At 47.5% G+C, this 27,587-nt stretch overlaps 1 protein-coding gene across 1 annotated transcript; it reads right to left on the bottom strand.

Annotated features, from left to right (window-relative positions):
• Positions 1 to 1,478: 1,478 nt before the first annotated feature.
• On the bottom strand, positions 1,479 to 27,461 carry RRP1B (ribosomal RNA processing 1B; the record flags this gene model as incomplete). The annotated part of the gene is made up of 16 exons (XM_080937872.1): positions 1,479 to 3,637; positions 4,765 to 4,828; positions 5,735 to 5,875; positions 7,088 to 7,779; positions 8,376 to 8,504; positions 9,350 to 9,369; positions 10,705 to 10,802; positions 11,766 to 11,854; positions 12,707 to 12,873; positions 13,327 to 13,391; positions 14,428 to 14,557; positions 15,008 to 15,069; positions 15,820 to 15,905; positions 16,902 to 16,959; positions 18,484 to 18,566; positions 27,332 to 27,461. The coding sequence occupies 16 exons, from the start codon at positions 27,459 to 27,461 to the stop codon at positions 3,444 to 3,446; spliced, it is 2,208 nt and encodes a 735-aa protein (XP_080793998.1). The 3' UTR covers positions 1,479 to 3,443.
• Between the last annotated feature and the right edge of the window lie 126 nt (positions 27,462 to 27,587).

The raw sequence follows: 27,587 nt of genomic DNA, 5'->3' as shown, positions 1-27,587 counted from the left end.
CTCCAGTCCCTGTTGAGAGTTATCCACCACAGCAGGGGTTCAGGACATCTAGGAGGGGAGGTCAAAGCTGTCTATTCGCAAGTCTCCTTTTCCTCTTCTCTCCTTCCTCTCTTTGGTCCCTCCCTCCCTTTATCCTTTCTCCCCACCTCCCTCCTCTTTCCTCTTTTCTTTCTCTCTTCTGAGACAGGTCTCACTCAGTAGTCTAGACTAGTCTGGAATTTTTGGCAATCCTCCTGCCTCAGATCCTGAGTGCTGAGATTACAGGCATAGGTCACATGTCCAGCACCCAAGCGACCCCAGGCATTGTCAGGATAGAAATATGAGGTGGTGGCCTGGTGGACACTCCAGTGGTGACCTTTCCTCTGTCTACTCCCTGTCACCTCCTCCACCAACCACAGCAGCCCTTCCCGTTTTCCTGGAGCCTGAGGTAAAGCTGTTCCTCCAGCTGGGGCACAGTCCCATGTCTTCCTTGACCCTATAGTTCACCAAAGGACACCACAGAATCCATCCTGGGCTGTTCCTGGCCAGCCCTCTGTCCTCTGCTGCCCCGGGGCTTTATGCCTGTTACCTCTCTGCATCTTGCCTTAGCTTTCCCTCTGTCCCTGCCCTAGCTCGTTGTTGGACAATATCCTGTCACCATTGTGTAGAGAGCAGCCTTGGCCTTTATCAGGGCTGTGAGCCACGAGTGGACTGGTTCCCTGAGACACACGCCTGACATGTAAGTACATGTGTGTTTCTGAGACTGTGGCAGCATTGCTGTACCTTGCTTCCACTTTTTATACAGGTTACATGTTGAAATGCTAACTGTTTGGTATTTCAGACTAAATTTCAATTAATGTAGATTGCTAGTTTCCTTTTCCTTCTCCCCCACTGTACCTCAAGATAATCTTACAATGATGCCCAGATTAGTTTGAATTCCTAGGTTCAAATATCCTCCTCTGCCTTTGCTTCCTGAGGGTGAGAGATACAGGCGTACATCTCTGCAATTTGTTTTTTGTTTGGTTGTTATAAAATGTGTCCACTAGGCAAGTGGGTCGCTTCTGTCTTCCTAGGACTTGGGAATCTGACACAGCTGAGACTGGAGGGTTATTACAAGGTCAAGGTCAGCCTGGTCTACACAGTGCAAGGGTAATCAGAACTTCAGAGATTCTGTCCAAAGAGAAAATAATGTACCAATTTTGCATGAGTTTGGATCTTACATTTAGACCATGGCTTGATGCATGTTTTCTCCATGTGATGATGGGGGGCGGGGATTGTATTCCACTGCTTTAGACACAGTGGATGGCAGTATGCTGTCCCAGGACAGGATTAACCTCATGCCATGGCTGAGCAAGCCCTAGCTCTGAGGAAACAGGGACAGGTACCTGCTGTGTCCTGTTTCCAAAAAGGACGGATACCCGGATTTTGTAGACCCTGACATGACAGTAATTCCCAGAGAGGTCAATTTTTATACACAAAGACAACATCAAAGACCAATCCAAAGATAAAAACACATTTCTTTTAATTGGTCTTGGCTTTGATTTGTACCGACAAGCCCTGGAGACACCGATACAATTTGATTGTAAACAAACAGTACGGCAGCAGTTAGAGAAAACACAGACTGGATTCTCAGGCAGGCAACTTCTTCCCAATCCCCCACACGCTCCTTCCCGTGCTTTAGTTCAGAAAGGTGATACTGTGTCTCAGCACCAGCAAGGCTGAGAGGCAGGAGGACCACCACTGTGGCGCCAGTATGGGATAGGGTACATAATGAGATTTTTATTTTTTTAAAGGGAAAGAAAAAATTAAGTTTGAAACCAAATTGTGCATTACTGACCACATCTATACCAAGGATGGAGATAAGTCTTTTCCCAAACACTAACCCAGTCTCTGGCATTAAGATTTGCTTCTCTGGACTTGATAAAAATCTTTCCTGCTTGTCATGGTGGTACACACCCATGAACCCACTACTGAGGTCTCACCCTACGTCTGTCCCGGGAGCAATTTTGGTAGGTGTGCTTGAGGATACTCACGGTCTCTGGTGTGAGGTTGGTTCTGTCACTGCTATCTGGAACACTGTTCTACAGCACTGAGCAGTATGACCCACTTGGCTATATTAACCTATCTTTAAAACAGAGAAGACGGCTGGGCGCGTTGAAATTTTTTAAATAAGAAGCTAGGCATTTGCTGCCTTGACCCTAAACTTCCTACACTGGTCTTAGTTTTGAATGTAACTGTCAAACTCAGCACGCTGTAACCATGCAACAAGTTAAACTGCACATGACCTACTGAGACACTAGCAAAACATCATCTCCATTTCTATGGCCTAGTGATATACTTTATGACGGGGCAGGCAGAGGACAAAGTCACTTCATTCCTACCAGGAATGGCATTCAGGAGTCAGTTGGTTCAAGATTTGGAAGTGGACCCCTTGACTGTGTAGAGCGAAGCCAAAGCAGCTGCACGAACTCTGCAATCCCAGTGGTAGTGGGCTGCCGACCTCCACTGAGGAACAGCGGTGTGAAAAGTAGGGCTCCTGCACAGGGTGCAGAGTAACCTGGGGCATACCCTGAGCACAATAGGCAAACTGATAGGACTTAGCTGGAGATCCAGGGCCTTGGTCTTGCCCTGTCAAGCCTGCAGCTCCCGCTGTGTTCAATCCTGAGGCCTCTCCATTCCTCAGATCTAAGGGATCCTTAAACAAGAACAATTGATAGCCAGGCCTTGCTCTAAAAAAAAGGAGCCAGATCTGTTTCCATGAAGTCTGAGCGGCTCGCTGGGTTCTGCACTCAGAAGAGCTGTGTATCACATGTGGAGGCAGGTAAAAGGCATCCACTCCTTGGTGGCCAATGTCCTGGTCCAGTCACTGCTGGTGCAGTCAGGGAGGCCCTGTGCCTGAGGCCTGGGAAAACAATGTGCTAATGTGGGCAGCAGCCTGGGGGTGGGGGACTGGCCCTCCTGAAAAGACACTTTGGGCTTGCTATAGAGGTAGGAAGACAGGGACAGGAACATGCCAGGCAGAGGAGGAAAAGTGGCTTTTCCCCACCTCACACCTGTCCACCCTCCTGCTGGTCACCCGTAGAAAAGCTACACTATTGCTCAGTTTCAGGAGTCATTGCCAGGGGAAATAGCTAAACGCCCAGTCGGGCCTGAAGCTGACATGCTTTCACAGGGAGACAGACTGAGACTGCAGACACCCAGAAAGGCAATCTACTGTGGCAGGTGCAGCAATGGGCACCGAGGAGGGGCTCCATGTACCAACAGCACTTAGTCCTTCTGGCGAGGGTGTGCGTAGACTCAGACATAAACCATGGGCTGCAAACCTAGGAGAGGCCTGCAGTCCAGATTCAAAACATTTGTCCCATTCATAGATATTTGTAAAATAATTAAAAAGCCCACATTTAAAAGTTATAATTTATAGAATATCCAGTATAAAAGCAGTCTTCAAAAAGGGATTCTGGCTCTCAGAAGAAGTCCGCAGCCCTTGGCCTTCTTTTTGGTGCGGTTGCTGGTAGCTTCATGGTTGGTAGAGGAGTGCTGGCTGGGGAACTTGTGGGGGTCTTCAACACTCCGTGGAGGGGCCTCTGCTCAGGGTTAAAGGCCACTCTGGAGAGGCCTGTGGGGCTGACCAAGATACTCTTGTCTGTCTTCTTAAACTCTGTCCCAAAGGAAAGAAAAGGCTGTTTACTTTGTCTAGTTGGGTGTTATGTCGGTCCCTTCCAGGTATGCAGAGCTCATGGCTTACATTCCTCAGCCCCCAGAAATGCAGAAGACACCCAGATACAGTGAGGGGAGCAAGTTCTAGTTGGTGGGCCCTGGGGTTTGCTGTGGAATGTGTGTGAGCATGCGTGCATGCTCAGCAGTGACTGCAAGCTGCCTGAGACCCGTCTTCACCTCCAGCTCTATAGAGCGGGCCGTTTAGCTCAAGGTATTTGCTCTCCACTCCTTCCTGTACCCTCTGCTTTCTCTCCAAACCCACGTAAACAGAGATGCGTTTGCTCACACCCACTGTCCACACAAATAATGTCTTAAGTTTATGTTAAATTTAAAAACACTAGGGTGTGGTGGTACGTGCCATCAGCACTCAAGAAGGAGCAGGGGTGGTGAATCTCTGTGAGTTCCAGGCCAGGTACAGCCACACACTTACTCCTCAAAAACCAACCAACCAAAAAACAAAACTAATCACACCTTCTTGCAAGAGCCCTTCGGTTTCTTTGATCTAACAGTAACAGTGGCCCACTATTTAGTGGGTGGCGCAGCTACAGTAGAGGCAGCTAGAGGTAAGGAGCCAGGGTTTCTTAGCCTCTGAGACAGAACGAGAGAGCACCTGGACAAATGGCTTCTCACTACACTTTTTTCCTGGTGGCCTAAGAAGATCCCAAGAAGTCTCTCCCAACTTTTAATCTTAACGTTCAGGAGGCAGAGGCAGGTAGATCTCTGAGTTTGAGGCTAGCATGGTCTACATAGACAGCCCAGCCAGGGCTACATAGAAATTCCCTGTCTTCAAAAACAAACAACCCCTTCACAAACTCTGTATCCATCTATCCATCCATCCATCCATCCATCCACCCACCCACCCACCACCCATTCATCCATCCATCTTCTCTCCCTTCCTCATCAGATCTGTGAGGAAAGCAACCACAGCATTGCTTAACTGTCTGACAGGAAACAGACAGGAAAAGACAACGATGTCTGGCTGCTGGGGACCACTGAGCCAGCTCCAGCTCCAGCTCCAGCTCCAGCTGGCTGGTCCCAAGCAAGTTTTCTAGAAGGCCACCCACTCACCTGCAGTCATGTTTCTGTTCAAGCCAAAGGTGACTTTCTTGGAACTGGAGGGTGTTTTATTCAGCTGCAGAACAACAAAGGAGTAACCATGGTAACACAGGTACTCAGCCTCCTTGCCTGGGACTTCTCTGAAGAACTTACCCAGGGAAGGAAAGCCTTGCAGTATTTTTCCTGACCTGCACACACACGAAGGGCAGTGGGGCAGCATGCGGTAGCTGAAATGGACTGTATTGCCAGAACTCTGTGACCTTCACAAACTACTTTTATGCATGCACAGATTCCCCAAATTAGACACTCTGTATTCCCAGTGAAAAACAGTAAAGAAGGCTGAGATGTTCAGAACCCCAGATTTATCACCCCAAATTATAAAGATACATGTCAGTATCACCTTTTCGTCCCAGAATTCAAAGCATTATTTACTATTAGTGTAAATGGTGTGACACGGTGTGTGAGCTGCCAGAGGACAAATTTCTGAAGTCGTTTCTCTTCCTCTACCTTGCCGTCTGGGGATTAAACTCAGGTCCTCAGACCTGGGTGCTAAGTACTTTACCAGCCAAGCCATTTAGCAGGCCCAGAATTTCTAATCTGTTTGAAGCTGAACTTAGAGCTCACATACAATTGATTAAATTGGGCTTAAAATGGGATCTACTGCAATGGGCAATGGATATGAATTTGAAGTCTTTGTTGAAGATAGCACCCAAGGCTCGATATGCTAGGCAAATGCTCTACCGCTGGAACCCAGAGTACACCCCACAGTCTATCCTAGAAGCCAATTCATTTTGCACTGTAAGAGCTGGGGCTGAGCCCTCCCAGGACCTGAGCCTCTTTCCTGTGCTGTTATCTTACTCCGCCTGTGCACACAAGTGCAGGCTGTCAGAGGAGGAAGCTGGGCTCTGCCAGCCCCGAGCCCTGTCTTACCTGCACCCCAGATCTTAGCACACCTGTCTGCATGTCCCTGTGGAGGGCTCACCTGGAGAGCAGGACTTTGGGGACGAGTGGCAGAGCTGTTCTTGGCTTTCCTGAAGAACAGGGGCTTTGGTAAGAATCCGGTGTCAAACTTCACAAAGTCTTCCTCTATTTTCAGTGGCTTCTTTAGAGTCATGTTGCTTCCCTGTGAGAAGGATGAGAAGCTGAAGGGAGAATCCTATCACAGCATCTTGCCAGGCTCACACCAGGACAGCGTGGTGAGGAAGTGCTGAAGGCCGACCCACCCCACGCTCCTTAGCCCATGCCCACTGTTTCTTGTGTTAGCTTGTCAGGAACTCTGCTCAGTAGAGCACAGACCTCACTTCTGGCACCATGCCGGCAGAGATCACGGTCTTCTCAGCAGTAAAGCCCTTTTTTTCTTCTTCTAACTTTATGTTCTGAGACAGGGCCTGAAGTCTCAGTAATTCTTCCTTTCAAGGTCCATCTGCTACGTGAGAACTCATTTTTTCTATTTGTGATCAGACATTATGTGGGCTATAAGTCTGGTATGGAGGACAAGGCTGCTATGTGGCTCAGGCTCAGGGCTCCCCACATCTGTTGAAGCATGTCTTCTTCTGGCATGCCCCAAAGCGACCACAGCCCAGGAGCAGACAGCAGCAATCTCCCTAGACCCCAACTCATTAGCCATCATCCCACTTCCAAGGGCATGAGAGACAGATATGGAGGCTGAGCTGATGCCCAAGCCAGCCCAGTGCTCTGCTCTCCTTCAGCCTTCCTTACAGAGACTCACCTGGTCAGGGACAGACTTCAATGTCACAGGCACTGCCAAGCAGTGTGTGTTAGTAGAGCTGGTGTTGAACAAGGTCAGATGTCTCCCTGTAAAGCCAGAGAGTTGCTATCTCGGTGGCTTGGTGGGCCACAGCAATGAGCACCTGCTGTGGTGTGTTTGCTACCCGTGCAGCCTGGCAGAGGCAGTACACTTCCTAGACAGGCACAAGGCAAGAGCTTGGGTCCTTTACAGCTCTAAAAGTCCAGAGAAAGACAATCTTTCCATTAACCCAAATGTTATAACCCACAGGGGTTGGATGGGCAGTGGAGCAAGAGAGCAACTTTGGGGGCCCGACTGACATTTCTTAGCTCCATGTCTGTCCTTTCCTGTCCAAAGGGACATCAGGTGGGGAAGAGGTACTGACTTTAAACAGAGCAGCTGCACTTGGCCACTGAAATTGGAACCTGTCATTTGCTTACTGGTGAAAACGGTTATAAAGCAGTGCATTCTGACCATTGCTTCACTGAGGTGTGGCTATCCCTATGCCCTATCCCCAGTAAACAGCTGAGTCCTCTGAGCACAGCTATTCAAACCCAGAACCTGAGCTCTGGTGCCTTCCCATCTTACCAGAGCATGGATCTGCCCAGCGTTGGTCTCGAACACACCGTTTGACGTCTGCTTCATTTTTTTCTTCCTTTTTGAGACTGCTGTTTTTTGACTGGACAGATCATAGAGATCAAGGGTGCTGGATGCTATCTTCTTCTGTGACCTCTTGCACTGGGGCAGGGTGGTCTGGCCATCATTCCCCACCACTGAGCTTGTTGGGGTACCTTCCTTCTGTACACTTAGGTCACCACTGCTGACAGGGAGAGCTCCCAGTTTCCGTTTCTTTTTCCGGGCCTGGACACCTTCTGAGGAAGAAACGTGGGCAGCAGAGCTCTGAGGATGCCCACCGACAGGGTCATTCTTTGACATATCCTCCTGAGGTAAAGTGGTGGATTTCCAGATCTCTCTGTGGGCCTTTAGGTTCTTCTTTCTCTGCCGTTTCCTTTTATTGTGGATGGGCACGACGGGTGTGGGCTCGGAGCTGTTCTCCCCAATGCTGGACACAGCCTCTGCCGTAGGTGCAGTCACACATGCTTGTGATGCCTGCCTCTGGGCAGCGTCATGCTCACTGTCGGCACTCAGTACTACGGGCATGGCAACAGCATCCAGATCCTGAGTGTCAGACAGCAAGTGGCTCCTCTTCTTCTTTTTCCTTTTCCTCTTGTGAATGTGGCCTCCGCTGTCCTCTTCACCAGCAGGAGAGACTGTGCTTCCTACAGAAATGGAGATCAATGACCAGAGCCCTGCTGGTGACTACAGGCAGCCAGGGACTTGTTTTGTTTTAAGACAGGGTCTCATCTCAGCTCAGACTGGCCTAAAATCTGACATATAGCCAAGGCTGCTGTAGGTTCGAACCCTGACCCTGATGACCTCCTCTCACTGTTGATAGGAACACAGGTATCACAGCACACTCCTTCAGAGACAGGGCCTCACAGAGATGCTGAGGTCTGGACATCCCCACAGGTGGGCAGGGCAGATGGCTCCACAGGTAAAGTGCTTGTGGTCAGAGGACTTGAGTTTGGATCTACAGAACCCACACAAAAAGCTAAGTGTGGTGGCTGCACAGAAAGTACCAGAACCTAGAGAATCTGTGGGTGCAGTGCGGCTCAGAAGCAGATCACGAGGTTGAGGGAAACCTAGGCTACGTAAGACAGCTCTAACTCAAAGAACAAACCTCCCTTCTCTTAACCCAACCCAACCCAACCCAAACAAACTACAAAACACAAATGACCTTGAGGGCGCAAAGTTACCCGGATGTGAGCAAGAGGTGGCCTTCCTTCAGCCCTGAGACTTAGGCTTTGCAGCTTACCTTCCTCCCTTTCTAAAGCAGCTCTCTCTAAAAGCCTCTTTCTTTTCCTCTTGTGCCTTCTTTGACTGAGGGTCTGACCATTTTCTTCAGCAGAAATGTCCTCAGCAACACTGAGTTGAGCACCATTGCCTGTAGGTTCCAAAGGGACACCACACCAGTCAGCTTCTGAGACCTGCATCTGTGGTAGTGCAGCAGCCCAGTCCCTGGGCCCCCCACTGAGCCATCCAGCTACGACTCCTGAGCCTGACCTCAGCTCCATTCCTGCACTGCCGGCTACTCCTCCAACCTAACTCAAAGGCTCCTGACCAGAATATACACGGGGCAGTGACTGGTGGGATTCTCAGTCTAGTCAGCTTTATACTCCCTCTGGTTCTGTGCGACCATCCAGTCAGTGCACAACGAACAGGCGAGCTGGGTCACTGGCCCACTCAGGTTTAACCAAGCTCACATCGTGGGGACATGCATCCTAAGGGAAAATGAAAGGTCCTGAGATACCCAGATTTTAAAAGACTGTAGTCTTCCCAGCTAGCCCAGTCTTGCTGGCCTATACACTGTGTTTCATGCCTAGGGTCCACAGAGGCCAGATGAGGGCACTGACCGGATCTCCTGGATCTGGAGTTACACTCAGTTGTGAGCTACCATGTGGGTTCTGGAACTGACCCCAGGTCCTCTAGAAGATCAGTCAGTGCTCCCGACAATGGAGTCACCTCTTCTGCCTTCCCTTCCCCCATTAAAAACTTAACTGTAAGAAGCACCAATAAAAATTCAACACAAGTACTACCCACACACAGGTGGCACCGGATAGGTAGACAGAATGTGCATTTCCCAGGGTACTGGTTTAGGTGTGCCAAGTGAACCCAATGAGGGAGGTTACCCCACGGGTCACTTTCCTGAGACGGTTACGACCCCACGTCCCGGATCTGGCAGGGATGCCTTTGGTGGGGTACATACTAGGTAAAAACAACTCTTCTTACCTTCAGAGAGGTCCTGGAACCTGAAAAAGAAAAGAGCACACAGAAGTTCAGAGAGTTCACAGCTCAGGTTCTGAACATAAAGCAGGAATCTGGATACAGCGCTCACCCTTTCCTCATAGGGAGGCAAGGGAACAGCCCCACCCAGGGATACAGTGAGTCAGGAAGGAAGACCGCCTAGGACAGAGGCACCTTCCATTCCACCATCTCTGCAAGTGGCACACAATACCAAGAGTCCAATGTCTTTCTTGCTTGTTTCTGAAGGCAAACAGCTTAATACGCTGCTATGTTCTGGGAAGGTCTGTCCAGTAGGGTTCTCTTTATACAGCTTTATGCATCAGACTAAATAACCAAAGTTGAGGATATAAGGGATGTACATGGGGCTGGGGCAGGTTGTCAGGGCAGGCTAGTCAGCCCTAGCACCCACACAGGAGCCCCTGGCATGCCTTTAGCGGTCCAGCTATAAAACGAGAACTATGGATGCCATCTTCTAGGGTATTCTTTAAGAGCCATTTTTGGTGTGTCAGCATGTTTGCATGTGAGCGCATGTACATGTAGAGGTCAGAGGTTGATACCAAGTATCTTCCTTAGTCACTGGGTCTCCCATTTGAACTCAGAGCTTATCAATTTGGCTAGTCTAGCTAGCTTGCTCTGCCTCCCATCTGTCTCCCAACCTTGCTGCCTAGAATTGGGTGTTGGGATTAGATATGAGCCTCCACACTAACCCTCATGCTTTCTCACACTGTGGTAACCAGCTCCTTTCTAAAGGCATTCATAATATAAAGGATCAAGCTCAGACCAGTGCCTGCTAACCCAAACAGAGGATGTGACTAGACAGTTGTTATCCAAAGTCAGTCAGAACACACCAAGTGGCTTTCTGGCTAATCAATCACCCATATGTCACTGTGGTGTAAAGACACCAATGCTAACTACTGGACGATCTGACTCTCCTGCACAAGCCTGCTGGGAAGTGAGGGTGAGTATGACCAACTGAAGCTCCATCACCTCGGCATGTCAACGGTGACAGGAGAGGAGCACACTGGCACTATGGCTGTGCAGGACGAGCAGGGTTGCCTTTCCCCGGCTTCTGTTTGTGTGTTTGCTATGTGGCTATGAATAAAGTGATCAAGAAGGATCAAGAAGAAGAAGAAGGTGGGGGGCTGGAAAGATGGCTCAGATTCCAGAGGACAGGACTTTGGTTCCTGGTCCCTCACTGGCCACCTCCCAACTGCCTAGGACTCTAGTTCTGAAGCACTGCTAGAGCACCCGTACACAGACACACACACTCACACATTCAAGAGAAGATAAAGACACGTGGGAGAGCACCGTGTGGCCACAGGATCTTACTTGCTACTTACTTTCTGACTAGTCTGCAGAGTCGCTTCCTGTTGAAGGGAGGGGTACTCTTCAAGTTGGCTATTTCCAGGAGCCTATTGGCAACAGCCTTATAGTCAAACTACCAAGAAGAGACAGGAAACATGAGCAGTGGTGAGGCAGCCTGGCCTATCTAACACTCACCATCTAGGTGTTCTTGGGAGTAGTCTTCTCCAAACTGGGGTCTCATGCACAGAGCAAGCTGATGAGCTTTTTATGTTCACCCTGGGCATTCAATCTTAGACTCTGTAAGTATTTATTTTTGCAAAGCCCAATTGTGTATGCATGTGTATAGTGGCACGTGCCTTTAATGCCAGCAGTTAGGGAACAGAGGTAGGTGGATCTCTGTGAGTTCAATGCCAGCCTGGTTTTCATAGCAGTTCTAGAATAGCCAAGGCTACATAAAAGACCCAATAACCAACCAGCCAGCCAGCACTCAAACCTGGAAGCCTGGCATGGTGGTGCACAGCTGTATTTCTAGTATGTGGAGGGACAGGATTGTTAAGAGTCTCATTCCAGACTAGACTATATAGCAAGATCCTGCTTAAAACACCCCCCATCCCCCAAAAATCCCACCAGGACTGGTGCTGCATGAAGGAAAACAGACAGCACTGCTTAGAAAACGAGGCTCAGTGTTTTCTAAAACCCACCTCATTGTTTATTTTTGATAGGATCTTTCTGTATAGTCCAGGCTGGCCTGAACTCACGGAGACCTTCTACCTCTGTCTCCTGAGTGTTGGGAGTAAATGCGTGTGCCACCATGCCTGGCTTCTTTTTCTTCTTCAAAACAGGAGTTTACTAGATAGCCAGGCTATTCTTGAACTTGAGACCCTCCTATGTGCCGAGAGTCTATGTGTGCAACACCACGCCAGCCTAAAACCTTACTCCTTCAAATCTGCCTCCAGAATGGTGACATTCATCACAGAAGGGATTATAAAGGACTTTACATTTTAGGCCCTATGGCTTAATGAGCTCTGACCCTAATTCTCTAGCCAAGCCACCCCAGGTCAACCCACATTCTATAAAAAGCAAAAGCTGCCCCCACCTGGAGAGATAACCCTGAATCTTTCAAGGCTGCACAGACGACTCTTTCTCTGTTGCCCACGACTCCATCTCTGAGGCATTCCTTCAGCTCTGCCAAAACACACCCAAAGACAAACACACAGTCTTGACACTCAAGAATAGATGTGGCTCAGTTCCTCCGGGCTCTGGGTTCAATTCCTATTCCCAGGGAGAACTCTAGTGACTGTTGCCTGGGAGATTCTTGAAACTAGTCTCTCTAAAAATCCCCAGTCTTTATTTTATATGCAAAGCTTGAGGTTTTGTCCCCAGTACCAACCCCATCCTGAACAACCCCACCCCCACAACTCAAGACTGCTGGAAGGAAGCCACAGAAACAAGTGTATCCTGACTGCCCAGCAGCTCTCATAGGCACAGGCCAAACAAATGTCTAGGAGGGACAGAATCAATTACGCCCAGTGTGAGTGGTGTTGGGTTTCTCCCTGGGGACCAACAGTACACATGTGTCTCTTATATACCCTGCTTTATCTTTTGGAGGCTTATATTCAGTGAGATGCCAACAAAGTGCTTTATGAGGTCTTAGAAACCAGAAATAGAGGGGTTGACAGGCTTAATCAGGCGAGTACAAGGGGTCTGGGTTCAACCCTCAGAATCTACATAGAACATGCTGGGCATGGCAGTACAGGCTTCTAGGCTCAGCACTGGGAAGGCAGCGACAGGTGTGTCCCTGGGACTCACTGGCTACCAGTCTAGCCTAATTAGGCATCTTCCAGGGCAATGAGGAACCTCAACTCAAAATATGGGGTGGATGAAGGCAGAGGAATGACTCCCAGGACCTCCACATGAAAAGTACACATACATGAATGTGCGTACACACACAGACAAAACCGGTATACACAAACAAGCAAAACCCAGGCAGCCAACCAACCCGGCAGAAAGGAAAGAGTGTAAGAAGAAATCTCTCACCAGCCTTCTTCCCACCGACCACCTTTCTACAGGCCAACTCGTTTGCAAGGAGACCACTGCCATCCTCTTTGGTTTTCAGCTCTTCCACAGACTCTTCAGGTACAAAGGCAGACTGATCTACAATGACTTCAAAAACACCCCTTGCTACAGTCTGTACCAGCGTGTGGCTGAGGGCAGAAGCACATTGGAGAGAATGGGATTAAAACACTTGGCCTGGAGCCTGTGAAGACAGCAGCACAGTGGAGAGCAGCTCAGGTAAGTGTGTGCACGTGCATGTGCCTGCCTGAGGCTTGGTGTGTCCACCAACTGTTAGCAGGGACTCCGACACTCCTGAAACAGGTCTACTCAAGATTCAAGGAATCACCATGTACCACAGGACAGACAGAAAGCGGGAATCTGGTGTGAGAAGAGCATCCTGGATTGGCAGCCAAGCACCGTTGACAGGGGCCAGAACCTCTGCTTTCTTCCTTTTGTCTGAGCAGGATCTTGTGTAGCCTGGGCTGGGCTGGCTGTGAGCGGTGTTAGGAATGGGTGCTCCTAACCCTAGATTGCCAGGCACTATGAACCCCACCCTCGGGCACCAAGAAAACACTGAGAACACATGGGCCAGAGCCACTTACTCTTTAGTCTTGGCAGCAATTCTGCAGAATGGATCGATTAACTTGAGGTTCTGATCAGCTAAGAGCTGCAATTCAGACATAAAACAGAGGGAAAGTGAGGGAAGATAGCCCTTTCTCTTCTCTGACATGTTCTAGAAGTGGAAGCACCTGCCCCTCTCACAGGTCAGCCTCACACATGTCATCCAGGCAGTCCCAGACACACCGCAGAACTGCCCAAAGTTACTCTGGATTCCTGGGTGTCTTAGTGCAGTGACTTAAAGCAGGGCTATCTGCAGCACTCACACCTCTTCAGACAGCTGAGTGTGGCACCTGCCTAGAAGGCCCTAGCTCCAGAAGGCAAGGAAAATATAAATTCTATGTGGATTCCAACTCAGAGTATGAGACAAAGACATTCTTTAGGTTAAAACTTCATTCACTGATTCAGTGTAAGTGTACATGGTTGCCCAGTGTAAGTGTACATGGTTGCCCATCTCAAAAAAGATTTTCATTTGTAAGTTCTTTCACTTAATATATGTATAAAACGTTTACTACAGAATGTCACAGAATAGTAGAAATTGTTTCTATTCATAAACTGAGAAAAATCATCTGTATATAAAAGCGTGTCTTTTCTTTCCTGCCTTTTGTCTATATATCTGCACAGTGTTTTTCACTGCCTTTCCCACACAGCTTTAGGAGTACTCAATATATCCTGCTTTCCCCCCACAATGGACTCTGGAAATTGTTTTCAACTCTTTCTGCAGGGGGAGGAGGCAGGGTCTTGCTATGTGGTACAGGCTGCCCTGGAACATGAGATTTACCTGTTTTAGTGCTGAGATTATAAATGCATACCACCATGCCTGAACATGGGGCCTTGCATTCCTAACTCAAATGACTCTCCTTCATCAGCTACTCCAGCAGCTGTGTGTGGTTCAATCCTACCATATAGGTAAGACTTCTAGACATATATACAGTGTGCAATTCTGTCTACAAGTCCACTAGCTGTCTGGGACTGGTCCCAGGAGGGGAGAAGTCACAGAGATGCTGTTGTTTCTGACAGTACCCATAACAACCCTCAGGATGGTGGTCCCACCCCACTGCTGGCCAGGCGGCACTGCTCCTCACCTCTCTCCCTCCCACAGTGGAAAGCTCATCCAAGTACACATCAATCAAGTGGGACCTTACTCCATCGGGAGATTGACTCTCCGGACTCAGGATCTCTTTCGTCAGGATGTCCAAAAACAGTGTGATTTGGCTGAAGAACAGCAAAGAAACAAACTAACCACACAGTTGGTTTTTTAAAAGACATTATTGCCAATACCTCCCTCTTTTTGAAGGACAGACAAAAATATGTAGTTGACTGCTCATACTGTGTAACAGTCAACATGAGGTCCCAAGAGAACAAACAGTTCCTCTACCAGCTTCAAGTGACTGTTTCAGGTCCTCCACTGGATTTAAACCCCCTTGGGTCAGCATTCATTTGCTTCTCATAGCACTAAATATGCCAGGCATAGATGAGTCAATTCAAGTTTTTGATTACCTAAAATCCCAGAGGACCCTATTATTCTATAAAGATGTTGTGGGGAGCACTAAAGATCAGAATTAGGGTATCATGTCCATTAGGCAAGTGCTCTACCACTGAACCACCTAGCAACTCTGACATGCTTTTAATGTCCCTACATATCAACATAAACAGCTTACTAACCTTTCTTCCCAGGCATTCCGCTTGAGAACTTCAAAGGACTGCCTCAGGACCAGGCGGATCAGCTAAAGGTTGACATATTTTTATAATAAAAGTAAAAAAGTAGTGACCATATTAGCAGAACGAGGACCCCCAATTCTGGATCCCCAAAGTAAGACAACATCCTTAAATCTATGGATGGATTAACAACATTAAGCCAGACAGTGGTACGTGCCTGTACCCAAGATCCAGAAACCAGCCTGCAAAGCCCACAGACTCTCCTCCAGAAGACAAACAAAATCAATGTAAGGCATGTCAATGCTCCCCAGCCTCATTCCCAGCAGCTCAGGCAGGAACAGAGGCATCTTCAGGACATGCCTGTGATTCTTTCATCATTTTCTTGTTTGGATGGAAGCTAAGTCTGAAGATGGCCTTGCAGGGCAACTTTTGTCTGAGAACCTCATACCCATGTTCCTGGATGTGGACTACTTTCTTCCCAACAGCCTTTTTCTTAACTCTGTTTACAAATCTATAAAACCCCTTAGCAAGCTGGGCGGTGTGTGCTTGGGAGGCAGAGGCTTGGGATCTGAGTTTGAGGCCAACCTGATCTACAGAGTGAGTTCAGGACAGCCAGGCTACACAGAGAAACCCTGTCTTGAAACCCCACCCCCCAACTTCCAAGAAACCCTTTTATCAAACTAACTCGGTTTCAGAAAGGAAAGAAGAAATGCCCAGGTAAGTGCAGTAGAGCTGGGCTGCCCCCCAGCTTCCTGCTGGTCTCAGATAGAACATTCTGTGCGTAAACTCTTCGAGTTCGTGGAGAGGCACCACCTTACCATGTAGTACTTGTCCAGCCGCAGCTTGTCTATCCCCTGCCACTCTCGATTCATGGTCTGCCAGAAGGTCTGAATAAACAGGTGCTCTGCAGGGATAAGAGGTTCTCAGTGCCCCGCTGCTGCAGAAGCACACAGCAAGGAAGCATGGGAAACACAACTAGTTCTCTTTACATATCTTCCTCAAAAATTCTTGGACAGATAGAGTTTGGCCAATGGCTAAATATGCTCAACGATTTCCTTTACAGCTATATAAAGACATTACAACAGACGCCATCAGCATCTCAACTAGAACACTCCCAAAGCACTGTTCTTTATCCACTTCAAACCCACATTTCTATTAGAATTCCCTGAGGGCACCCAGCGGCCCTTTCTACCACACCTGCATCCAACCAACCCCAATCTGGCAATTCTGATGATGAGCATCCTCACGATTCACGTACAGATGCAGGTTCTTCTGATGCACGTGTTGTCTGGGTGAGACACAGCACACATCATTTAATCCACAGATCCCTTATTTACTGATTTTTGAACACTTCCTTTGAATGTAGGGTTTGGCTACTACCCAAGCTGGCCTCTCAAGCCTCCTGCTTCAGCCTTTTGAATGCTGGGATTACAGATATACACACCATGCCCAGCACAATTTATAAAGAAACACAAATCTTTACTATACAAAAAATTCAGTCTTACGCAGAATCTTAGGTGTTGTAAGTCAGCCAGAATTCAGAGAGTATCAAACAGACTGACTGCTCTCCAGCTTCAGAAATGTCCACCCTTTCTTTTAGGTAGAGAAGGGTTACCTTACACTTTACTACAGTTATTTACCACCAAGATAGCTCTAATCTTGGCCAGAGTGCACTGGCAAAGGCATCACAGCTTCTAAGTGTGAGAGCAACCTGAATTTAGAGACTTGAGGAGAGCTCATCAGTCTCTGAAATGTCATATGGTCTCTGCTCAACACTAGCAGAAGGCTCCCCTATCACTCATTCCCAGAAGACCTGAAGAAAAGCATTGACTAGGTTCCCCAGGTAAGCTATCAAACCTGCTACCAAGGAAGTCAGAGTCAGGAAAACAGCAGGACTTACGAGTCTCCGAGCTGTTTACAACGTGGATGAGTTGGGAAATAATGTTCGCTAGTTCCTCCTGCAAAGGTGGGTTGGGGAAAAACATTGGTTATTAGGTGGTCACACGGATGGGGGTGCTGTGGCCTGTATCCTTCTCCCTCTGTGATGGGAAAGCCTGAGCCTCTTGTATTTAGGTCTGTGGCTGACACTCCAGGTTTTATCAAATGTATAACTTTAAACTTCAATCGAGATAATACCCTATGTTTCTGGAAAAATGCTAAAACTGTGTTCAAGAAAGGGTGTCTGATAGGAGGTTCAATAATTCTGGGAAAATAATCTCACTGCCAACACCTCTTCTCCCCTTTTTTGGAGACAGGATTTTTCTACACAGCCGTAGTTGTCCTGGAACTCACTCTGAACACTAGGCTGGATTTGAACTCAGAGAAATCCGCCTGCCTTTGCCTTCCCAGCTCTGTGATTAAAGGTATGTGATACCGTGCCCCATTGCGTTTTTAAGATGTATACTAAACTGAATCTATCATGAGTACCAAATGCTGCGAAGCCAGAAGGCACAGAGCCACCTTGCTGGTGCTTGTGCAATGGGGTTTGCACTCCAGCCTCCTATTACACCTGGTCAGGGAGGACTGGAATGCCAATGGATTCCTCTAGGCTGTGCTTTGGGCAAATTGCCCCCAAGGAGCATGCCTGTGGCACAGCAGGCTCCATCCAGCAGAACTGAGCAGCAGAGCCTAGGAGGAGGCCTTCTGTTTTCCTGCTACCCGAAGACGGGTGCCCTTTCTGGCACTGATCCTGTCTCCTGTGCCCAGAGTTCCTTATTTGTCTTGAATGAACTCCAAGACTTGAAAACGATGTTCCTTTTTGTTGGTTCTCTTCCTCCACCAAAGCTGCTTGTTGCTACTTCTGAATATAATCTTACAATATTTTGCTCTGCTATCCCACTCAAAATATGTTCAGTAGAACCAACGCAGTGAACTGAGACAAGTCACTACACGTCTTGAGAAAAGTTGCAAGGCTTCATGAACAAGGTAAGTGCTACCCAGGAGGACCCTACACTGTGGTTTGTGCGTTGTGACCCTTACCCCCTTGCTACTGAGGTAGGTCTAGTTTCAGATATTAGAACAAAACTCTCTACAGTAGTACTGGTGGCAAGCTCAGTGGGCAGGGGACCTGTCTGTGAATTCTGGGAACCAGGGCATCTCATGGTGCTTTAGCCACAGGACCTGGCTGCTTGCTTTGTGTGAAAACTGAAACTCAGCAGGTCACTGACTGCTATGCTTCTGACCATGCATTACAGACAACAGAAAATAAAACAGAAGCGTTAAGACATCATGTAAAACCTACCATGGAAGCTATGAAATGGCGAGAGCAATGGGGGTCTATGACTTAGCGTGTCCGGTATGTCTGAAAGCACAGCCTAAGCGCCCGCCGCCCCTTCCTGAGGGAACAAGAGCTGAGACAATGGCTCCGTGAAGCATTTACTTCCATCTGTTTGGGGATGGCAGCAGATTGGCGGAACGGAAACGGTCAAGTCTCTTATCCATCGTGGCAAAGGTCCAGGACCATGGCGAGGGGACTGCGTTACCTGCAGAAGGGGCTCGTCCTGCACCCACATGCAGTAGAAGAGTCCTTTCCATATTTTTAGGAGTTCTTCCTGACTGAAACTTCCTGCAGGAGAAAACAGCACAAGCACCTTAGAGTCTACACTCTTCCCTTAATGTTTACAGTTGCTATACAAGTGGCAAACTGCATACATTCCCTTCCTCTACACACCTTTCCCTAAGCCTGAAGTACGTCTTATGCTAATGGCTAATGTTCCAAACAAGCCCGTGACGTACATGTGTTGTTTGTTATCAGCTGAGGGAAAGTGGCAATGGGGCAAGTCCTTATCTGTATGTGTGACACCAAAACTAACCCATGTCTGGTACACCAGTTGCCAAGTACACACAAGGCCTTAAACCAACAAGGGAAGACAGGAAGTTTCATCATCTTAATGAAGGAAAACTATAAATCTTATAAAAGATGTTAACAGCCTCCATTCAGAGTGTTCCTAGCAAACGGTAGAACCCCCCCTGGTCCACTCTCAAAGACAGACTGGGTCAGCCTGAGGATGGGTCTGCTGGAGTATCCAACCATGGGCAAAAGTCAACCATGCCCCATTTTTCTGATTGTACCAGACATCACTTCTTAGGCAGCTCTTAAGTTGGTTTCAGCCTGTTTTAAGTGCCATGTCCTGGAGGGGTCATTGCTCTGCCCAACCACTCGTTGCCAGGTTCATAGCTGGCAGCTCCTGGTGTCAGGAAGCAAAGATGACTGTGAATGATGAGGGTGGGGGACAAGGAACATTCTACACTCAGATATGCCACAGATCTCTATCTACATGACTGGGAAGCAACAGGAAGTCTTTTCAGTACCACACTGGGACAAACTAGATGAATATAAGTTTTTGGTTTTTTTTTTCCTGGTTTGTTTTCTTAACTTTGAGACAGGGTCTTGCTACTTACCTCAGACTGGCCTTGACACTTGAGATCCTCCTGTCTCTGTTCCACCTCACACGACTTAAGTACATATCTGAAACCAGTGAGCTATTAACTCTAAAAGATATTTTAAAAATGACAAGGAGCCCTTGCAATGGACTCATGCTTCTGTAGTGTACTCAGTGGAACCATTTTATTTTATGACTGATTTAAGAGCCACCTCCAGGCAGGGGAAACGGCACAGTAGGTGAGACCATCTGTTATGTGCAAGGACCTGACTGAATCTTCATCTCCACATAGAAGTGTGCCTGTGATTTCCTGTGGTCAACTTAGCCCTAGCACAAACACCAAACTTCAGGTTTAGTGAGAGAACTGCCTTAAGGGATTAGGGCAGAGGGATCACGGAAGCTACCCAACATCCTCTATGGCTTTTACAAGAGCATGCATATACACACACACCCTCCCAATATTCTCAAGAAGGTTTTTAAAGGAAGGTTTTTTTTTTTTCTTTCTCTTGTCAATATCTTTATAGTGTTGCAGTTTGATTCTTTTATGGGAGTTTTCTACTTAAATCAAAGTCAGTAAGTGTGGGAGCACATGCTTTTAATCCCAGTACAGATGCAGGCAGAGTTCCAGCAAAGGCTTCTTAGTTTTTTAGTCTCAAACAAACAATCCCAAACACCAGGGTAACAGAAGTCATAGTAGCGTTTGTAATCAAAGCACATTTTCTCAAGGAGCCATACACACAGCTGATGTGTGAGCCCACTTCTCCCTGATAATGTAAATATGGCACACACACCCTAGCACCTGTCCAAATGCAGTTACAACTTTTCTTGTCATGGTAACCTGCTCCTATTTAATCATGCTCCCATGATTGCACAGTCCCTGGAGAGCTGTGATTCTGGGAAAGAATTGGTGACCTCAGAAGTTACTTTAGATCACTTGGATCAGACCACACCAAACTATCAGTTGGAACTTATTACAAGAAAATCCATAACACAGACCAGTCTAAGTAATCGTGTAAAATCTGACCTGTACCTCTGAGTACTAGTTTATAGAAGACCTAAGGGGCAGAGAAACATATTAAATGAGACTAAGGGATGGCATTTTACAAGACAAATGACCCACATTCTGTAACAAATAAACAGAACCAGAACAGGGCGGGAGGGAGGGAGGGAGAGAGAGCGGAAGAGCTGGTAGAAATTAAGTCTGCACGTATAGCAGCCAAGGGAGTCCTCTCTGGATTGACATAAACACATAAAAGATGATGAGAAAACTCCAACAGATTGAATCATTTCATGACATCAAGACTTTGTGTGATTTTCCTGAGAGTCTTGCAATGTAGCCCAGGCTGGCCTCAAATTCTTTAATTTTTTTGCCTCCTCTTATGATGACAGGCACAGACCCCTGGGCCTGGCTGAGACCTTTTTTATGGTGTAAGGAGATGCTGTGGTTGTTAAGAGTCCTTACCTTTGGGGACTACATGCTGTGAGGTGAATGGAAGTGACACATCAGATGGCCAGTTAAGTGCTGGGAGCCACCAGACTTCATGCTCTTCATGGAAAGCTACGAGCATTTGTGAACCACAGCACAGAGGATTAAAGTTGTGGTTCCACATGAGGCCAGAGTTCCTGTCTTGTCTGCCAGCTGCACTGTTAATCCCTTCAGGGTAAGGCTGTAAGGGAGGTTGTGGGCTGAGGTTTGGAGAGGACTGTCAGCTTGAAGGCTCATGCTAAGTCAGAGGCAGGCAATTACCCTCCTCACACACCGTGCCATCCAGATTCTGCTGATGTCTGTGGCACACAAGCCTTTCCAGTCACACAGGGGGAGAGTAAAAGAATGGGGACTATGGAGTGGGGCAAAGAGAAACTGCAGTTCAAGTGTCACACAGGGGCATCTCCCTGCCTTTAAAATGTGTGGCACAGATGCTGGGTGGACTGTGACCGACTAAAGCCATCTTTGCTTCCTTCCAAGTATGTCTCGAACTCTCAACTCCACCCCAGGTCAAATACCTGCACAATGAATGCAGCTTGCGAAAAATCTGAAAAATTTCAAAGGTCATAGTCAATGTCTAATTTACTGACTTGTCCCCAGAGGGACACTGGGACCTACCTGTTATACTCCTGAAGACCATTACACACATCTCAGAACAGTATGACTACATGTGCTGGATGTGTTACCATAACGTATTCTCCAGTCCCCCTGCCATGTTGGAGATTGAAGCTATGGCCTCGCACATGCTCATTAACTGCTCCACCACTGAACTCTGTCCACAAACCTCCAGATGATTCTTGTAAGGGCATCAAATGGTTAGTGACAGTTCAGTGCATCCAGTATCTCTGGACTTCTCAGAGCTATCATAGGCTGTCCAGTGCATATTCCACAATGAAATATAGTCAGTCTCAACAGACTGACAGTGGGCCTGGGACAGCAGACAGACAAGGAAGCTCAGGACGGCACACCTTGTCTAATTTGTACTGAGGGTAACAGAGTCCTGTTGAAGCAAGCACCCAGCTCCATCACTGTATGCAGCACAGGGTTAACACCGAATCAAGAGCACACACAAGCATGAGACGCACTCTGTCAGAGCAAAGTGCTGTCTCACTGGCAAATGCCACTGCGATTCACTTACTTTCTTAACTACCCCCATTTATCCCAGTTTCTTTGGTGTGTGTATGTGTGTCTATATGTGCATATATATACACACACACACGAGGCACCAGCCACCTCCTTGTTTTTTTAAATTTTTATTTAGACATTCTTTTACAGGCTTCGAGAACATCAGGAAAGCTGGGCTGGTTGTCCGTGAGCCCCAGGGATCTTCGTGTCTTTGCCTCCCCGGTGCTGGGATTACAAGATTTCAAGTGTGTGCTACCACATTTGGCTTTTTCTTACTGTGGGTTCTGGGAACCAAGCTCAGGTCTGCGTGCTTGCAACTGGGTTATCTAGCCCTCATCTCAAAGCTTTTAAGCCATAAGTGGTAGTGACATATGATCTCTGTGAATTAGACACCAGGCTGGTCTACAAAGAGAATTTCAGGACAGCAACATCTCTCTCTATGTAGCTCTGGTAGTCCCTGAATTTGCTAGGTAGTCGAGACCAATCTTGAACTCAGAGATCCATCTGCTTCTGTCTCTGGAGAGCCACCAAGCTCAGCATAAGCAAGCACTTATTATTATGATTATGATGCAATCAGTGGCAAAAGCATATATGTGCCAGAAGTTTTAAAAGTAAAATTCTGATATAATTATTAGTAAATGTTTTGTTTATAAATCTAGTTTATAAATAAATAGATCTGTAGTTTCTCAGGTAAAAGGGGTGGTGACTAGAAAAAAATGTAAGAAGCCCCAGTTCGTTCAAGTTCCCCATTCTTAATAACTACTTCCAAAATATGTACAAAAACCCCGTTTTTACCTAAGAGTTTAGTTGGTAAAAATAGGAACTGATTTTTAAAGAACGTAAAGAGGTATGGAGAAACACTGAGTACCTGATCCCTTCTACTCACTGAGGTAAGCATCTGAAGCAGCTTTATTTGATAACTGCTTTCAAAGCTCTCTTTTCTTCTTGGTGATAACTTTCTGAGGCATTGGGAGTAAATACAGGGTCCTACGCATTTCAGGCAAACACTATCGCTAAGTTCCTCCTCTGCCCTTTATTCTGTGATGATCTTTCTGTGTAGCCCAGGCTGTCCCAGCCTCCCAAACTCTGGAATCACTGCTATGACTAACATACCTGTCCAGAAACAGCATTTTTTTTTTTTTTTTGAAAAGGTTTCAGCATGTATCTCTGTCTGGCCTGGAACTTACTATGTAGACCTGCCTCTGCTTCCTGAGTGCTGGGGTTGAAGGTGAGCGCCTGGTTGGGGATGAATTTTCCATCTTTATATAACCTAGTTTCTGACAGACAACAGTTTAGATTTAGCTATCCTGAAAAGAATGTCACAGACATAAAAGGTGTGACATACCACTGTGTTTTGAAATGACAACATCCAACAGCAACTCTCTCCATGAAATGAACACAGGAGCTGTTCTGGATGGGGACAGTGCATATTCCAGACAACTCCATAGTCAAAACACACACACCTCCCCCTTTATAACTGTCTGGTGGAGAACCCCCATGGCATCATCAGGAAAAGCACTTACTTCCACAACACCTACAGTGACTCAGCCACTACTAACCATAAATCCAGTCATCTTACGACATCAAAGGAGAGAACCGACTGACGTTTCCAGACGTGTGCTGTGGTATATATTCACACTCACACCCAAACTAATATTAATAAAAAAGAGGAAGCAATGACACAAACGAAATTGCCACAGGGTTGATTTTAAGATGCACTGAAGTGTTAAATGTCTAAGGCTGAGAACTGCTAAGACAGGCAGGGAGAGCCCGCTTGGTTCACTGCTGTACTTCCTATATCAAGAACAGTGCACACAATAGGACATGGTGCTTTGTGTTTGCTGCATTTATAAATGGCTGGACCAGGACTCATGAGACACCATGAATTAAAATGCAGTGACTGTTTCTTGTCAGCAAAGACCACAGAGGTATCTATTTATTCTGCTGACAGACATTAAGACAGTAAGTCAACAGTAAGTCTTCAGTGAGACTAAAATGTCAGATTTAGTCTTGTAAACCCAACAAGATGTAAGGTTGTGAATCAAACTGAGTTTGTCAAGGAGATGCAAGCATGTGATTCTATTATGACGGGGCCTAGCAGTGCCAGACACTTTGGTTTTCTTGTCCCATGGTTATTATTTTTAAATGCTCTCTTCTTTTTACGTTCTATGTGCATTGTGGGTTGCCTTCTTGGTATTTTGTCTGTATTAGTGTTGGGTTTCTTGAAACTGGCAGCTGAGAGCTGCCATGTGGTTGCTGGGAATTGAACCCTTGTCCTCTAGAAGAGCAGCTGGTGCTCCTAACTGCTGAGCCCCATTGTCCCATGATCATTTAAGATATTTACTCTGCAATTTTTATTTATCTGCATGGCACACATGTATAGGTTGGAAGTCAGTGTTATTTTCTTCACTAGCTCTCCAGCTAATTTTCTGGGATAGATTATCTTATCAATCTGGCTACATCAGGATTACACCTGGCCTTTATGGGCGAACACCTGAACTCAAGTCCTTACGGGCATGTGACAAGCATATTACTGATGGAGCCATTTTCCTAGTCTCTGCAGTTATTTTTCATTTATTTTATGCATACATCACTTGCATGTATGTACACCATGTGTGTCTGTGGTGACTGTAGAAGTTAGAAGAGGGTGTCAGATGTCCCAGTATGGATGGTTATGAGCCACTACACGGGTGCCAGAAATGGAATGCCGGTTCTCTGCACGAGCAAATGTTCCAACCTTCTGAGCAAACGCTCTAATCTCTCCAGTCCCTCTATAGCTTTTTTGTTTTGAAGACCTACGATATTCCACAAAGCAGCCATGAAGATGAACAGGGGAACAAGGTAAGTCATCAGGAAGGACCCTGGGGTACTGGTGTAAGCCAATGGCTTCAGGACCCAGTGTCTTGGGCCTGCTCTCCAAAGGGGTCTTAGAAGCATACTCTGGGGCTATCTCCGGTCCAAGTGTATTGTATCTGTTCGCTTTTGCCTCCTGAAGGCTCTCCCAAGGATCCATGCTTTCACCTATAGCTAAGAAGACAAACCTTACAGTGCTTGTGGGGTCCACAGCTGGGGACAAGGTCATTCATTTTCAGTATAGCTAGTAGAGACCAGTCCTGGCTCCAGAAAATCCTGCCTCAAAACAAATAGTGCTCCCTTCCCCCACGTGTCTAAGTACTACAAAAGGGAGTATTTTATAATGTTTCATAGTTGTAGAGGTAACAGGGAGGTGGGAGAGATGGTGAAGGAGGATTTCTCTCAGAAGTGACAGTGCCAGGGCAGCATAAGCCTGGATGCAAGGGGGGGGGGTGAGAAAAGTTATGTGGTGTGCTCAGCCTACAAGGGTTTAACTGACTCCTGAGGAATCAGAAGACCAGGTGAGGACACCATGTCTGACAGACTGTGGCCTTCAAGGGATTCAGTGCTAAGATGAGATTCGCTTTAGGAAAATGACCTGGGCTCTTTGTGGAGGTCAGATCAAAGAGGCACAATAGAAGCCTGAGACAAATGTCTTTAATCCCAGCACACAGGAGACAGAGGGAAGTGGATCTCTGAGAGTTTGAGGCTAGCCTGGTCTACAGTGTGAGTTCCAGGACAGCCAGGGCTGCACAGAGGAACATTGTCTCAAGAAAACAAAACAAAACAACAACAACAACAAGAAACAAACCACCACCACCACCAAGAAATAACCCAAGCAAACAGAAGGCACAACAGAGTCAAGGAAACAGATGGGACAGAAATCTAGGTAAAATAAAGGAGCCTCTGGTTAAGGCAGAGTAATTCAGGTTATTGATAAGGCAGGACAGAAGGACAAGGTTTGTGTGTGTGTGTGTGTGTGTGTGTGTGTAAGATGAAGAAAGAGTCCAGGGCAATGTGGTGAGAAAAATAGGGAAGAAAGAGGAGCTGAGGAGGAGCAGCAGGAAAGAACAGGTGTTTGGAGGGGGGAGTGGACATCATTGTTGGTACTAAGGCACTCAAAGGACAACCAGGTGGAGTACCAGGCTAGAAGCACTAATCTGAGCAGAAGATAGCAACGGTCCACCTGGGCCAGCAAGTTGGGTTTAGGGACTACCAGCACATGAATATAGGAAACTTGACAATATATAAACTGAATTTCTGGGGCAATCCTTAATGTTATTGGGGTGGGGGGTTGGGGATCAGGGTGGGAAGCACAGCTTCGAAGGTAGCTCAGTGGGTACTAAATAGCTTGGTAAGCCTTACTACCTGAGTCTGACCTCTGGATTCCATGGTGGAAACCGGTAACTTTTGGAACCTAACTTCCACACGAGTGCCCATAAGTACACAAATGCATACATCCACACACATCCACACTAATAATTAAGAAAAGAAAAATTTATTTTATGCCTTTATCAGACTTCTCAAAGTCTCTTCCTTTCTTGGAGACAAGGTCTTGCTTGTTCTGTAGCCCTGGCTGCCCTTAGCTTTCCAATGATGGAATTCATGGTATATGCTCTCACCTGGGGCAGGTTTCAATCAAAAACCATCTTAAAAAAGATTTAGTTTAGGTGCATGAGATTTGCCTGCTTCTATGTATGTGCACCGCGTGCATGCCCGGTGTTGGTAGAGATCAGAGGGGCGACTCCTTTCCAGGAAAGGAATGTGAGCTGCCATGTGGGTGGGTACTGGGGCTTGAATGGCTGAGCAATCTCTCCGGCCCCTCCAGACTTCAATTTTAAGCAGATTTAGCAACATGTAACTCAAACTTTAGCCAACTGGCTGCAACCTGAAACCTCCATAGTACGCTGCAGTCGAGACTTCACTTACTCAGGAGTTACGGAACATATTCTGGATCACTTAAAACTAATCCTTGCAATGCATTCCACGGCAGTTAAAAGCCAATCGGAAAAGCCAGCGATGTGGCCACACTGCCCCCAGGTTCAATTTTATCTCAACACGCCCTGCGCGCGCCAACTTACAGATTTCTCAGGGCACATTTAGCTCTTTCTTGCGTCTGCCTGGCTGGCTTCCTCCTGTCAAAAACCGCAACAGAGCACAGGAGGCTTCCTTTAGAGGACTTTCCCCTGCACTTTTCCACAGGACTGGTATACATTCCCGCATTCACACATGCTTCACTGCATTGCCTTGAGTTCTGCCACCAGAGTTCCTCTCCGGGCTCACTCTCTTAACGCACCCCAGCGCCTACAGACACTATTCAAGGAAGGAAACGAGAAATACAAACAAGCCTCAGCGAAATGGGCCAGTGGTGAGCTGGGACTCACTGCCAGGAGCTCCGCCGCGCAGCCCGTAGCAGCCGCACCCGCACCCGCGCCCACTGGTGCGACCCTCGCCGCCCACAGCGGCGCGGACCCAGGCCCGCACCTGTGTCGCTCTGCGTCCTCGCGCTGAGATACTGCCGCAGTTTCCTCACGGCACGGTCGCGGACGCCCTTTTCACTGGAGGCCAGCCGCTGTGCGAACTGGAGCTCGGTAGACTGCATGGCGGGAGCCATCGCACCCGCTTCAGCATCCCCGGGCCGCGCGCGTGCCGTTCGCCGCCGAGCGCTCTGGACTGCGCCTGCGCAGGGGCCGCGGCGCGCGGGTTGATGGCGTCACTTGAGCGCCGCTCGCCGCGAGCC

This window comes from Micromys minutus (genome assembly GCF_963924665.1).
Source record: "Micromys minutus genome assembly, chromosome: 25".
NCBI lineage: Eukaryota > Metazoa > Chordata > Mammalia > Rodentia > Muridae > Micromys > Micromys minutus.
This window is presented reverse-complemented; position numbering and strand designations above follow the sequence as displayed.